Genomic DNA, 15,773 nt, shown 5'->3' on the forward strand with positions numbered 1-15,773 from the left:
CAACTGCAAATTAAGGTTTGAAACACGTCTGCATTTGACAAACCAGCCCCCATCCCCTCTCTCAAATAGAAACTACTGTACCTGTCACTCTGTATCTGCATCCGCTGTTACTAATAAATCACTGCACATGTGCAGTGTGACTGACATTGCATGTCAAAGAAATAAACTGTGCAAATGTCTGCATCCACAACTGAATCAGGCCCTTTGTAAGGTGCTGTGATATGCTTTCTGCATAATAATAAATCAATTGATAGATTGTAAGCTTGCGAGCAAGGCCCTCATACCTTTGACTGACAGTAGATACCCAGTTTGTTGTATCACTGTCTCCTATTGTAAAGCGCAAGTGAATATTCTGCGCTATATAAGAAACTATTAATAAATAAATAAATATGAAGGGAGTTCACCACAATGTCACTACTAGTGACTATCGTATTATACTGTTCATTCTATCACCCACTATCTTTGAAAACCCATGCAGTTCCTCTTCCCTGCCTGGAGTGTCACTGTCTGCTGTAGTGCTTCTAGCACAGTGTGGTCTGTATATCAGCACTGATATGCCTGTGCTAGAAACACCACAGCAGACAGCGACAGTGACTCACTAACAGCACCAGTTGCATTGTGGCAGTCCTGTGTGCTGCTGAATGGCTGGCCAGACTGTCTTTCACTGTCAGCTACCACCCACAGCAGCAGCACACAGCCACACACACATATGAAAGCCCAGCCAGCAGTGATACTGTCAGTTTTGTTAATGTTTTTTTTTTTTATCAGTCTCTTAAGTTTTTAATGAATATAAATCAAGGAGAGAGTGAGCTGGCTGCAAAGTATTAAAAACAGCACACATTGACACACAAAAGAAAAAACATTGGAAGATTCAGAAAAACATCGGGGGAGAAATCTAGCGATGTTGATGAAACATTGGATCCTCAACATTGCAGGGTTGAACATCGAACATTGGAACCATAAATCCGATGTTACCGATGAAACATCATATGATTACCCATCCCTAGGCCCAGGAACCAGGGCGAATCGCCGGGGGGAAGAGTCAGACGAATGATGATACGGATAGTTTGCTATGCGCTGCAGCGCTAGCGGGAGAACTGAACAGGACTTTAAAAAAAAGCCCATTCAGTTCTCCCGCTGGCGCTGCACCGCATCGCACCCGGCAGCGTCATCCCTCTTCTTCTGCCCTGAGTCTGACTTCCCTGTGCCGCCCCCCCACCCCCCCCCTCCCCGCCGCGCTGATGGTTGTGGCTCCCTCCCCAGCCCGGCACCCTGCGGAAGTATAATACAGAGGTGTGTGGGTGGATGGGGGGCTGGGATGGAGAGGTGTAGGGGGGATGGATAGAATGATGGGGGCACAGAGAGGTGCAGGCGTGGGGACAGAAAATTCACCCTGTCTCTAGCAGACCTGTCCCTAACCCTGTCTCCTACCACACCTGTCCCCTCACACTCACCTGTCCCTAACCCTGTCTCCTACCACCCCTGTCCCCTAAAACACCTGTCCCTAACCCTGTCTCCTACCATACCTGTCCACGCACACTCACCTGTCCCTGACCCGGTCTCCTACCACCTCTGTCCCCTAACACACCTGTCCCTAACCCTGTCTCCTACCACACCTGTCCACGCACACTCACCATGTCCCTAACCCTGTTTCATACCAGACATGCCCCCGCACACTCACCCTGTCCCTAACCCAGCCCCCTAGCAGACCTGTCCCCGCACACTCACCATGTCACCCGCTAGAACTGTACCCCATGCTCCACACGCAATGAAAATAAATGTGACACGCATTCCCTGTAAGACCACTCCCCTTGTTTTGTGGCCACACCCAAAGGCACGCACAATATTACCCTTCACGCCACCCAGTTATTGTGGTGCCCCTCCTGTCATATTTTTCTGGATTCGCCCCTAGACCTGATTAATGTTCTCTGCCTGCCACTGTCACCCTCACCTTCCTCATGGTAACAAGCATCTCACTTCCCTTGACAATGAGCAAGTAACCCTTGCATTGAGCATGAGGCAACCCCTGGCATAGAGCATACAATGCAACCCCTGGCAAAGAGCATTCAACCCATAGCAACGAGCATGTAGGTAAGCGGCACTTATGAGGCATAATATGTAAATGACAGCGTGTGGTATTATATGTAATGGATATTACAGTGTGTGGCATAATGTATAATGGGCATTACGGTGTTTGGTATAATGTGTAATGGGCATTATGGTGTTTGGTATAACATGTAATGGGCATTACGGTGTGTGGCAAACCATGTAATGGGCATTATGGCATGTGGTATACTATGTAATGGGTGTGTGACGTGTAATCGCCATTATGGTGAAATATTTTGACAAGTGCCTTTTGGCGGGCACTGCCCATGTTATCCCTACTTTGGGAAAAAATTGCGTCCTGGCATAACAACTAATGGGCATAATGTGTAATGGGCTTCAAAGTGTGTGGTATACATGTAATGGGCATTATGGCATTTGGTATACTATGTAATGGGTGTGACGTGTAATCAGCATTATGTTGAAAATTTTTGGCGCGCGCCTTCGGCGCACACTGCCCATGTTTTCCCTCCTTTTCAAAAATCTTCTTCAGTCCTGGCATAACATGTAATGGGCATTGCAGTGTATGGCGTAACATGTAATAGGCATTACTATGTGTGATGTACCATGTAACTGGCATTATGGTGTGCAAAATCAAGAATGAAATTGAAGCAAAGGTTAAAAAACCAACAACATAAGACGGGTCAAGGGGCGGGACTGGGGGCGGGTCAGTGGGTGGGCTGTGGGTGTGTCAAGGGGCGGGCCACTGTCCGGGAATCTCTCAACACAAAGGTGGTAACCCTACATGGCAGTAATGTATGATCACAGACCTCTCAGCACAGCAGTTTAGTGAACATCAGAGCTCAACTCAGCTCGGTGAAATTGTTCCTATAGAAACAGCCTTGAGACTGGAATTAGTCTTGTGGAGGAGGATTTTTTTCTCATGCTAATTTCCATTCTGTTTTATTTCCGCTTGGCCACTGAACAACAAGTTAGAATTGTTAGAATGAAAAGTCAGAATGATTCCCTTTGCAAATAGTGGAATTCACTCCCGTTGTCTCCAATAATATGTCTCTGGTATTCATTATCATTGGTACAGCGTTATACAGTTCTGCTATTAGAAGGCTGGTTTATATCATTGTAAGAAACATAGCCTAAGAATGATGTATTCATTACAGCAGCATCATCAGATGGTAAAAAACTGGAATTATACACAGAGAATATGATCTTTTACCTACCAAACACCACCATTTTCTAGTTTCTGTATGTTTATAGATTACATGGTAGAGCAATGGGATATAGGGCCTAATTCTGAGTTGTGAATAAGAAAGAGGAAGTAACTGTGCCACCATCAGGTGGGGACTGCCGTAAGGGAGTCCATATGGCAGCTGTGTGGATTGGAGCACTTCCAGTCTGCCATAGAAGGCCAGCGCCAGGGCATTTAGAATTTGGAGATGTAACTCACAGGGACTGTGGTAGTGATAACGACAGAGGATTCTTTCCAATTATTTAAAGACGTACTGGGAATCTGACACTCCGCATGTTCATAGTTACAGTTTCCAGATGCTGCAGGAAAGGATGGCTAAACCAACAGTCCCAAACTGATAAACATTGCGCTACTATTACATAGCAGTTATATATTAAATAATTTGATGAAAAATGGCAAAATATGCTTCTGATTTCTTCCCTTAAACATGCGGAAACAGCAGTGGGATAATACAAGCCCGTGATCACTTGGTGCATACAGCGAAACGCATCTGGTCACAGCTCCTGTAACTGTTATCTGTTTCCTGACAAATTGATTATTGTTATTTCACACATAATTGTATAGAACACTTACCTCTGTTCTCTTGTTTGCATTCCCTTATCTCGTTCTCTGATCTTCTTGTCCCCTGCAAACAGGAAGTAGCGAGTAATGCTGGATCTGCTGTATACATCAGTTTCTGTGATATACAGTGCACTGGGAGCTCCCAATCTCAAAGCTCTGCTGCATTTCTATAAATGCCAGACAAAATTAGTGGGCCTAGTTGTGTTTTTATAAATTGCTGCAGGACAGAATGAGTGGACCTAGTTGTGTTTTTATAAATACTGTATCTGCAGGACAGAATGAGTGGGCTCTGTTTTGATTTTATAAATACTAGTAGGCTAGAGGGCGGGATTATCTAATATCCGCCCACCCCCGTCCGCCGCACATCGCTGGCTACCGCTGACATAATTATTGCATATGCAGTAGCATAATTATGGTAAAGGACAGCTCTTGCGTTAAGAGCTGTCCTTTGCGGTGAGCCAGCGATGCACAATGGGTCCCGGCGGCCCTTCCCTTCCTGCCTTACCCGGGTTACACTGTGCTGCTGCAGGCGGGCTCTCGTCCTCCTCCCTGCCCTCCGTCGCAGTAACTCGGCGGGGGGGACTTTAGAGCATCCCACAATGTGGTAAAAACCCTGATAACGGGGTTTTTACCGCATTTTTAGTTTAGAGAATCCCGCCCATAGTGAGTGGGCCTAGGTGTGTTTCTATATATTCCTGAAGGGGTATACGGTCATTGGGTCACCAGCAAGTTGTTAGACAGTTATTAGGTCGACAACATTACGTCGACATGCATTTAGGTCGACATGAGTGTAGGTCGACATGAGTGTAGGTCGACATGGGTTATGTCGACAGGGTCATTAGGTCAGCAGGGTCATTAGGTCGACATGGGTTAGGTCGATAGTCAAAAGGTCGACATGGGGTTTTTCACTGTTTTTTGAGCTGACATGTGCCGACAGGTGGTATTTCATGCCTTACCATTCACTATGGCGTGGTGGGAGAATAAAATAGTGTGCCAAGTGTAGTGAGGCACCGAGCCCGAAGCATGGCGAGCCATGCGAGGGGACATGGTGCACTTTAACCTGTGTCCATGTCCACTGTGTCGACATTCAAGTAAAAAAACTGTGGAAAACCCCATGTCGACGTTTTGACTGTCGACTTAACCAATGTCGACCCAATGACCCTGTCGACCTAACCCATGTCGACCTAGACTTATGTATGTCGACCTAGACTCATGTATGTCGACCTAATGACTATCTCCAACTGATCCACACCCCCTGAAGGATAGAGTGAGTGTTTCTATGAATACCTGCAGGCTGAGTGAGTGAGCCTAGTTGTGTTTCTATAAATACCTTTGTGACACATCCCTACGCATGGTTGCATAGGGAAACAGTTGCGGGGGGGGGGGGGGTCAACCAGAATTACCACCAAAGTCTGTTGTTAGCATATATTGCTCACAGGGATTTATGTTTATATATCATTTATTAATTGGTCCAGTCTGACTTCTATGCAAGGGCTTTGGCAGAATTAGGAGCTAGTAAAGCATGACAAAGTTTTTTGGCGTAAAATATGAAAGTTACGTAGAATTTTTTAAGTGTTTTAGAAACAATTAATAGGCACAGAACACACAAGGTTTTCAGCATATTAACAAAATAACGCCCACCACCCTTAAATCTGTACATTTACAGTACAGATTTAATTATGAAAGTGATTTTTAATTACAACATCTTCTTTAAAGGTCTCTTTAATGGTGTCAGGACAAAGAGTTTCAAACAAATTATTTAGGTTAATTCTGCTTTTTTTTGAAGGAAAAAAAACCCACTCCATTTATCTGTAAAAAATTAACTAATTAATTGATTTAGGGTGGGATGTATTAAGCTGAAAATGCATTAAAACCCCTGTTTAACCGCATTTTCATATGTACTAAAACCCCGCCGCCACGTTACCGCAGGGCAGGGTATCACCAGCCTGCTTAGGTGTCCCCGGCGTGAGGGGAGAAGGAGACGCCAAGGAAGTAACGGAGACCCCCCCTGCACACCACATAACAGGTATCACGGGGGGCCTCCGTCACCATACCGCGATGCCAGCCGCATATGTTAATACATATGCTCTGGCATCGTGGCGGCCGGGCAGCGATGTATATTAATACATCCCGCCCTTAGTGCCCCATCACTAAATTAAGCTACCAGGTAAATTAATAGAACCATGTATGTGCCATGTCCATGGTTCTAGAGGTACAGTACTTGCTGAAGCCTCAGCTTCTATATTTTTTCAGTTTACAACTAGTAATGGTTCTCTGCATAATGTCACTGCTTATATGGCAAATCTGTGATTTACTGTGTGGAAGAGGGATTGAGGAATGGCTGAATTTTAGGGGACTTTATGGACTTGTCAAATTAAGGGGTCTATTTACTAAGCATTGGAGAGGAATAAAGTACCAGTTAGCTGTTATTTTATCTCTCGTCAACGCTTAGAAAATAGACGCCTTTGGGGTCTATGTACTAAGCCTTGTAGAGAAATAAAGTGGACATAGATAAAGTACCATCCAACAAGATTCTGTCATTTTTTAACACTGTGGGGGTATATGCAATGCTTTTTGCAAGCCGTGACAGCGAGCAGTGCTGACTGCTTGCTGTCACAGCTCACATGGTCAATATTCAACTGGCCCCCTGCACATGCCATTTCCACCCGGGTTTTTACAGTGACGTGGAAATGGCGTGTGTGGCTACTAAAACAGCGAGGCTTGCAGAACATTGAATATGGTGAGAGGCCAGCACGGGGGTTAAACGGCGAGGGGCACTTGATTTCAATGATCCACACCGTTTAACCTTATCGCCACCTGCATTGCCCACTATGTAACATGGCATTTAGGAGCTAATTGGCTGGTACTTTATCTCCATTCACTTTGACTTTCTCCAAAGTTTAGTGCATAGATAATCACATATGTTTATGTTATAACAGAGCCAGGCCTATCTAATTTGATACCCTAGCAGAGATTTTGGTTGGTGCCCGTAGCTCTGTCACTAGTTCTGCCCCAGACCCATTGTTTCTGTTTTACATTCCACCACATTGTATTGCTTTTTATTTACACTACACCACACTGTATTGCTCCTTATTCACACTGCACCACACAATAGAGTCCTTTATACACGTTATGCCACACAGTACGGCAGCTGATATATATGATGCTACACAGTAATAGTGACCCTTATACACATAAAGCCACAGAGTAAAGCCACTTAAACATATGCAACAAATTATTACAATACAATCACGCCCTGCACAGCACCCAACAAGGCTGGACTCTGCAGATATTTAAGACTGGGCTGACTGCAGAGTGTTAGTCAGTGCAAGTTCATTCTGATGGACTCTGCAAAAGCCCTGCTGTGGCTGGACATGCACAGCAGCCCTCCTTCAGGGAAGGTGGCCATTTTTGTTACCGACAACCACTGCCTCTATTGTTTATGCTCCGCATACTGACACTCTAGCTAGCTCAGTTGTATGGGCTGCATGACCTTAGACATTCTACTTGGGTACTTATGTATTATCTGGGCTCCCATGTTAAATGCACCCCATTTTTTCATATCCCTACTATCCAACTACGCATAGAGTTGATTTCCTATAGTGTGGCGAGCGCAGCGAGCCACCGTGCCCGAAGCATGGCGAGCGCAGCGAGCCCCGTGAGGGGACGCGGTCTCATAAGAAAAACGGGAGCCCAGATATTACATAAGTACCTCTACTTGCCCTAGGCATGTCACTAGTTTGCCTATGCCTATTCTGTGTTACAATGTGTGCATTGTGTTGTCTCTTGCACACACTACACCTACTCACAGTCATGATTCTGAGACACTAATTCTTATTTTGTTTCCATTTAGAACATTCTCAGGAAGGATTTTGAAATATTATGGAAAAGATCTTGTTCCGAGATGGGCAGCCCTAAACAGCCTCAGCGATTGCAGCTGTCAACACCAGATGAAACTAGTGAGACCGTTTCCCTGCGCTCACCTATATCGTCTAGAATATGGCAGGCTGAAGATCCTACAAGCAATTCAGGATTTGATGGAGAGGATCTTTGCATGAGGCACTTCTGTGTCAGTGTACATGGTGACAATGATCCTATGGAAGGAAGTTTCAGCTTTGACACAGGTGGGGACGGCACCTTAGAAGTACAGAAGGACTTTTCTATGGATAGTGATGGGACCTATACTTTTCCAGAAGGCAGTGAAGATAAGACTTCATCAAAACAAGGGGACTGCAATGTTAAATCTGTCAGTGAATCAGAGATACTCTGTGAACGACCCCTTGAAGAAAGCTCAAAAATTACCTCTGTGTCAGATGCAAAAGGAGCATCACAAAAAGACTTACTGAACTCCAAAAATGTTGTGCATTGTAAAGAGCAAACATTAAATGCACCCAGTCTAACAGAAGCAATTCCTTCAATATCAGTGGACACAGATACAGATTTTGGCATACAATCAGCAGAAGAGAAATCTTTACTAGACAAGGAGAAGGAAGCTATTCAAGGACAATCAGACCTGACACAAACTGCCAGTAGTCTTGGCAAAGATTTAACCAGAGGAAACATGGCAGTAGGTTTCCCAGGATGCAAGGAGGTTTCGAATGGAGAACAGAGTACAAAAACATACACATCTGAGTTGGTGGCTTCAAATAAAGGCAACGATGCACAGGAAAAGCAGTATAGATCTGTTGCCATAAGCCCTATTATTCCACCAGATGGAAGCTCATCATTCACTTTTCAAACTGGTATAAGGGCTCAGCAAACATCATCTGTTCTTTCTCATGAAGTGAGGACTGAAGGGAAAGAGACAAGCAGGAAAGGGGATCAACCAGTAACACACTCATTTCCGTCCACTCCTCCTAATCATAATGGTGGATCTGAGACAAAAGTGCAGTACAGATCTATAGCTGTCAGTCCCATTATTCCACCAGGTGACACCTCAACATTCACATTTCAAACAGAACATGGTTCAACAGTTCAAGAAGCGCTAAAGGTTTGTGGTGCAAACCAAAGTACCTATGCCAGAAGAACAGATCATTTCCCAAAGACCTGTTCACCTGAGTTTATCCCTTCAAATCATAATGATGGAACAAAGACCAGTGTGGAGTATAAATCTGTAGCAGTTAGCCCAATAATTCCACCAGAAGGATCTTCGTTTACATTTCATACATTAAGAACTGGTTCCAGTAATACTACGGGAGGACAACCAACTCATAGTGCAGACTTACTCCCAAAGACATATTCCTTTGAATTGACTCCTCCTAATCTGGATGTGGGTACTCAGGCAGACAGAGCAGAGTGTGTGTCAGTCGCAGTAAGCCCAATTATCCCACCAGATGGATCTTCCTCATTTATTTTCCAACCAGAACAACTGCTCAATAGATTTAGTGGAGGCAAAGAAACAGAAAACAAATCTTATTGTGTACAGTCATCACAAGCACAGAATGAAGATGCAGGCACACAGGCGGGTACTAGAGTGCAGTGCGTATCAGTGGCTATCAGTCCCATTGTGCTTCCAGGTGGCTCTTCATCATTCTCATTTATATCAGAGAAGGCGGCTCTTTCACCTGCAGCAGAGCACAGCAAGGATAACAATATTAAAAACACAGATAATCTACCAAAAACATACTCATTCGAGCTGACTCCTCCAGATGAAGAAGCCGGCACTGTGACAAGGGTAGAATATAGGTCAGTGGCAGTGAGTCCTATAATCCCACCTGATGAAGTTTCATTTACTTTCCGAGATGAAAGAAAAAAGGATTTAGGCTGTGTCGAAGTGCTATCTAAAAAATATTCCTTTGAACTGACTCCCCCTGATGAAGATATTGAGACACCAACTGACAACAAAGTGGAGTTTGTATCAGTGGCTGTCAGTCCTATAGTTTTTCCACAAGAATCTTCGTCTTTTCCCTTCCAAACAGATCAAGTGATCCCACACCAGGACCAACCACAAAAGCAGGGTGCCTGCAGCATAAGTGCACTTCCCAAACCGTCACTAGCACTGACACCACAGTATCACGATGTAGGCACCCAAGTTGATACTACAGTACAGTGTTCATCAATAGCTGTCAGTCCAATCATACCACTGCAAGGGTCGTGCTCCTTTGTGTTCCACTCTGAGGGTTTAAATCAATCTACAGTATGCTCACATTTGCAAGACAAACCTCTTATGATAGATGCAGAGATGCAAGTATCTTTTCCCGTTGAAACGAGATCTATTGCAACTGACCCGATGACACCCAGAGTGAAATCACCAAAGGCGTCTTATCCTGATGTCCGTGTGAAAGAGGTGAAAACTGTTCATCCAGAGCCTGTGCGGGAGGTCAGCTGGGATGAGAAAGGGATGACTTGGGAAGTGTACGGAGCATCAATGGAAGTTGAGGTTCTGGGAATGGCTATACAAAAGCACCTAGAGAAACAGATTGAGGAGCATGGGAGGCAGAAAGTGATGACCCCTCAAAGTACACGAGGTAGTTCTATTCGAGCTGCCGCTGGGAAGACTGAGAGCAAACGTCAACCTGGTGCTTTCCGCACCTTTTTCCGGCGACCCCGTTGCTGCTCTCGTGCTGGACCGGTTGCAGAGTGATATACCAAGAGATAAGCCATTTTTAATCCTTTCAGGAAACCTACAAATAAAGTTTAATTTCAGAATTGGTGCCCACATGTCGGCTTAACAGTTGGTACTGAGAGAAACAGCCGACGCGGAGCCTGATACAGAACTGCCCTATCTGAAATGACAGTTTTTGTGGAACCAGTAATGTACGCTAAAATGACTAAAAATGTTGTTAATGAAAAGGTCATTGTGCAGTTCCTTTCTGATCCATAAAAGGTAAAGTGCTATTTGTAATAGTCTGCAAGAAATAGGACAAGTGCGATGTATATTTTGTTATACGAACAGATGTTCCATCTTTCTGCACTTTTGTTAGTTTCTTAAGAACATGCCTGTTTGCTACAAATCCTAAAAACAAAACAGCTCCCGGCTTGTGTGTCTGTGTGACTACCAGGTTTCTGGGAACCTATTTGTGAGTGGAAACACATCACATGTGTCTTATCAAGGGCGTAACTACCATAGGTGCAAGGGGTGCAGCTGTTATGGGGCCCAGAGCTGAAGGGGCCCCATCTTTACTATCTAAGTAATTTGTTTTACATACATTTATCACCATCAGTTGCTAAATAGGGGGCCCTTACAAACTATTACTATGGGGCCTATGAATGTCTAGTTACGCCCCTGTGTCTTATCCCCCTTTTCCTCCATAAACACTGAAACTGAAGTCATGTTAAGCCATAATGATTTTATTTCTTTGTACATAGTGACAGAGATCACTAAGTGATTATGCTAATTCCCATAATCCACTTCTTCTACCATTTGCAGATAAACCTCTACATAGGGATGTATGCTCTTACCTTGTGTTATGATTCCTTGTGTTAGCCTGTCTCCATCACAAATACGGGTGAGAATCCCCATTCTAATCTTAGATGCCAGAGGCGTTTCTAATTATTATTCATCTAACTGCCTATTCATAAATAGCTGCCTGGAGGGATTTTGTGTATGACAAATTATTATTATTATTATTATTATTATTATTATTATTGTCATCATATATTTCTATATAAATTACACCTTTGTTGACATCTGTGCTAATATTGAGAAATTAATTAGCATTTTTATATTGTCCAGTAAACAATTTAAAAACAGATAATATGAATATACATGTTGCATTGCAATTAAGACACACTGGGGAAAATGTATTAAGATTGGCGTTCTAGTTCACATGGGATGTTGCTTTGGGCAACCAATCAGAATCTACTTTTTTATTTATTTAGCATCTTCTAGAAGATAATCGATAGTATCCGATTGGTTGCCCATAGCAACATCCTATGTGAAATAGAATTCCCATCTTAGTAAATTTCCCCACTGTAGTGTACTTTTAGCTATCATTGTGCACTATACATTATATATAGTGCATGGACGTGCGGTGAGGTAAATGGCTCAAGAGTCCCTGGGAAGTACCAGAGCCAGATATGCACACAATATATGAGCAATGGGGTACATGCCGGCATTATACACATGTGCAGCAGTATACACTTCTGGAGATTCACTGAGTTTTGATAAGAGATGTGCAGAAAAGGTAGCCAGGTGAGGCACTGCCTCACCTGCCATAGACTTTTTACTCCATCGTTTTGACTATAAAAATGATTAGAATAATAAAAATAAGATTTTTTAAATAAATTATTTGTATTTTTGACATACTTTATCAATTCAAAGTGCTGGCATATGCGCTAGTATGACAGAAAAGGCTGTGCCTCACCCCACCGCACGCCACTGATATAGTGCATCTACAGCAGTAGTATGTGCATTACCTATGTGTTGGTATCTAGTTTTCCAGGTCATCGTGTGAATGAAATGTGCACCATATCAGCATAGTACAGAAGGCAAACGATGACTATTTTGTTTGGTTGCTAAAGTAACAGCCTTATACAAGTAACCATAATCGTGTAGCTACATTTAAGTGCAGAATGTGGACTTTAGAAATCAGAGAATATAAAACATACTTAAAAAAGAAACATGATATATATTTAAATGACAAACAAACCTAATATACAAATTGACTAATGAATAAAAGCTGCTAATAGGATTCACAGTTCTTGAAGCTTGGAGGAGGTTATAATGTTCAAATATTTGCATTTTCTAAGCTACATTATTACAAAAGATGGTTCTCTGTGATCAGAGGAATACAATTACCTGCAGTGTAACCCTACAAAGTCTGCTCTAGGGCACCCCACAGTCATAACTTATCACATATATAGTAATTCTGGTGTGTTGTTGACATTTTTCATGTACATTTCTCAAAGATAATGTCATAGTACTTTCATGTAAGCTAACTTGTATTTTATGGTCCTTTAGCTAACTTGTATTTTATGCAAACATTATTCTACTTTTCCTTTTGTTGACTGTCATTGATTTTATATACAAGTAACATAACGTTGCTGAAAAAATTGTCACTACCACCATATGGTTATATAACCCTATTATTCTAACATACTGCCCCAAAACCCTGTACCTGAGCAGGGCCACAACTAGGGGGAGCTAGGGGGAGCATGTCATGGGTGGTGGATGTGATACCCATATGTGCATGCAAGAGGAGGTGGAGACGGAGCAGAGCCAGATTACTGCCTTCAAAATCCTAGTTTCAGTCCTGACCAATCCCTTAGGTTTATTCTTATTGTACAGCTATACAATTCTCACAATGACTGTGCTGAAGCTATGTCTAGTGACTACTGTTGTTTTCCATGCAAGCATAACTTCTGATCAGCTCAACTGTTTGATAAGGTCCGTAACTGGGTGGCCCTGTGCTTTGATAGGTATTAGTGTACCAATGTTTGCTTTCTTCAAAAAATACATGTATTTCTTTAGAAAACAAATGTAAATTGTAATGCACTTTTCAGAACACTGTATTTTTTGTTATTTTAAGAGGCCTGTTAACCATACTGTGAGAAACTGCTGGGTTGATGCTTTGTCATTGTAGAGTTATATTCCTGTGTCCCAAGCTATGTGCTGCATTGCAAAACCGATAGATAACTAAAGACAAGATTGTGACACTTCTGTGTCACAATGGCAGTATTAAAACTAATTATTGCAGAAGAGCAAAATCAACAATCGCAAAAATAGACTTTTAAAAGATGAAATTATGAGCTTACTGCTAGAACTCCGTACTATGAATCTGTGTATATGCAGCGATTGGGCAGCAGGGATCTGTCCGCCCAGTCCTGGTCACAGAGGTGAAAGCTCTAAAGTTGCACCAGCTGCCTGTTCATAAACAGTCATTCTCACTTCCTCTGCGGCATCCAGCGCCGGTTCCCCCAATGCATTTTGGCAATTGTGTTCTGCACAATCTACTAATGTTGGGGTTCAGGCTCAGGATAACTGGATACTGAGAGGATCTTGCACAAAGATTACATCAGTGATTCATATAGATAATGTATTAAGGATTTTTCCTTTATTAAGTAAAGTATGTACAGCATTGTCCCATTTGTGGGCTGCACAGCAGTTTGGGCATGCGCCCATCATGACTAAAAACAGAGACCTGATGCATGTCCATGCCCACTTGCTGAGAGGTGAAATACCTTTTTTGTGCACACTGGAGGCAACCCACCTACCAAATGTTGGAAAGTATGCTAGACCTGTCTCTAATGCTTACATTGTGTGTTCAGGTAACCTTACTGACCAATTACCGAGTGGAAAAACTGGAAAAAAATTAAATAATGACTGTGGGGGAGATGGTTCAAGTCTTGGGAAATTAGAGTTGTTGCACAAAGCAGCTGATCAGCCTCTCACTGTCATTTCTGACTGCAAGGTAAATGACAGTTAGAACCATTAGGCAACTTCTCCACCAAATCACTTTCAGAGACTTTCAGCATCTCCTCCTGTATCTGTAAGCTGGAAATAAATGGCCATTTTCACCCTCTTGGACCTACAGTACAAGAAAATGGCCACTAATCTTAAGCATACAAATGTAATAATTCTTATTCTTCTCCCAAGTGTTTCCTGTTGTGGTGGGAGGACAGTTATGACATAATTACCAAATGCTCATTTAACAACGGAACCTAACCTATTAGGTCTAATGATTAATGATGATGTCATCATTTAGCAGGATCGATCAAGATAATTTACATTTCTAATAATATACCAAGGACCTTATTCTAGTCCACACGCAACACTGGGAATTCCGCAGAGTTGCATGTAGATTTAACGCTGCTTGCACCCCCTCGCTTGGCGAGTTCCCTGCCAGGATCTGAATGGATGGTTTGCATAAACATCCATTCACAGCCTTGGGTGCGGGGACCAACTCATTTGATGGTCGCCAACAATTGAATGATTTGGAAGGAGCATGCAAAACTAAGACATTCTCTGGTGTCTTAGCTTTACATGCTCCCAGTACGGGAAGAGGGCGGTGACATCAGTACATCCGCTGTCAGCTGCCCGCCCCCGGCGGCCGCGTCACTGCCAAATTTCCATCGGAACATCCAGCATTTTCATAGGAATGCCCATGAAATGCTGGCTGTTTCTATGGGAGCAGCCTGATGCAGCATTTTCCACAAGTTTTTTTGTAGCCTCTCCAGCAGGATTAATGTTTGGCTATGCTGGTAAAAAGGAGAAATCCTGCAGACTGGTGGAAAGGTCCAACCCACATCCTGCCGGCACCATAGGAGACTATCTAATAGAGAATTGCTCCCAAACCTTATATGAACAGGCTGTCTTGGTCCAGGCATAAGCTGATAAGTTTATAGTAGATGTTGTTTCCTCATGGATATTATATACTTTGTTGTTAATACATTAAACTTTTCTCTGAGATTCTTTAACTTATACTTTATGTAAATGATTACTGAAAGAACTATGAGGAACAATTAATTTCACTTGTGGTCATTTGATAGACCTGAGGTTATTAGCACTATATGCTGTTGGCCTGCCCTGTTCTCCTTCGGAACACTGTGTGTGGTTTCAGAGCTCTTTAGAATAAACCTTTTTCAGTTTCTGAATTCAGTGTGTTCTATTAACCCCTTGAGTGGTGGGTTTTGCTGGGGCAGGACAAACCTACCAGGGCAGCTTTGTCCTACCCCAGCAAAACCCATCACAGGACGTTGGAAGCCCCCCCCCCTCATCTGTCCCCCCGTCTCCCCCCTCACCTCCGCTCTGGCGTTTGTATGCTGGAGCTTCCCTGCCCCCGCTGCCTTAGCCGTCTGTCACATTCAGCAGTGACGTCGGCTTCAGGCTGAGGGATGTTCGCGGCGGCTCGGGAGGACTCGGGTGCCTGAGCGCTCCCGAGTCCCCAGAGCCGCGCCGAACATTCCCGATCCAAGGGGTTAAAGCAATGTCATGTTTTAAGATATATATATATATATATAT

General features: G+C 43.3%; 1 protein-coding gene across 2 annotated transcripts in view; it reads left to right on the top strand.

Moving 5' to 3' along the window:
- Positions 1-15,455, top strand: part of GPRIN1 (G protein regulated inducer of neurite outgrowth 1) — a 41,777-nt gene extending 26,322 nt beyond the window's left edge. For both annotated transcript variants that reach the window (XM_083182143.1, XM_083182144.1), the window contains exon 2: positions 7,725-15,455. In XM_083182143.1, coding sequence (XP_083038269.1) covers positions 7,725-10,454 — 2,730 coding nt within the window. In that variant the 3' untranslated portion in view covers positions 10,455-15,455. The remainder of the gene's footprint in view (positions 1-7,724) is intronic.
- The last annotated feature ends 318 nt before the right edge of the window (positions 15,456-15,773 follow it).

The sequence above is a fragment of the Crinia signifera genome, chromosome 4, assembly GCF_055691185.1.
Source record: "Crinia signifera chromosome 4, ASM5569118v1, whole genome shotgun sequence".
In the NCBI taxonomy this organism is placed as follows: Eukaryota; Metazoa; Chordata; class Amphibia; order Anura; family Myobatrachidae; genus Crinia; species Crinia signifera.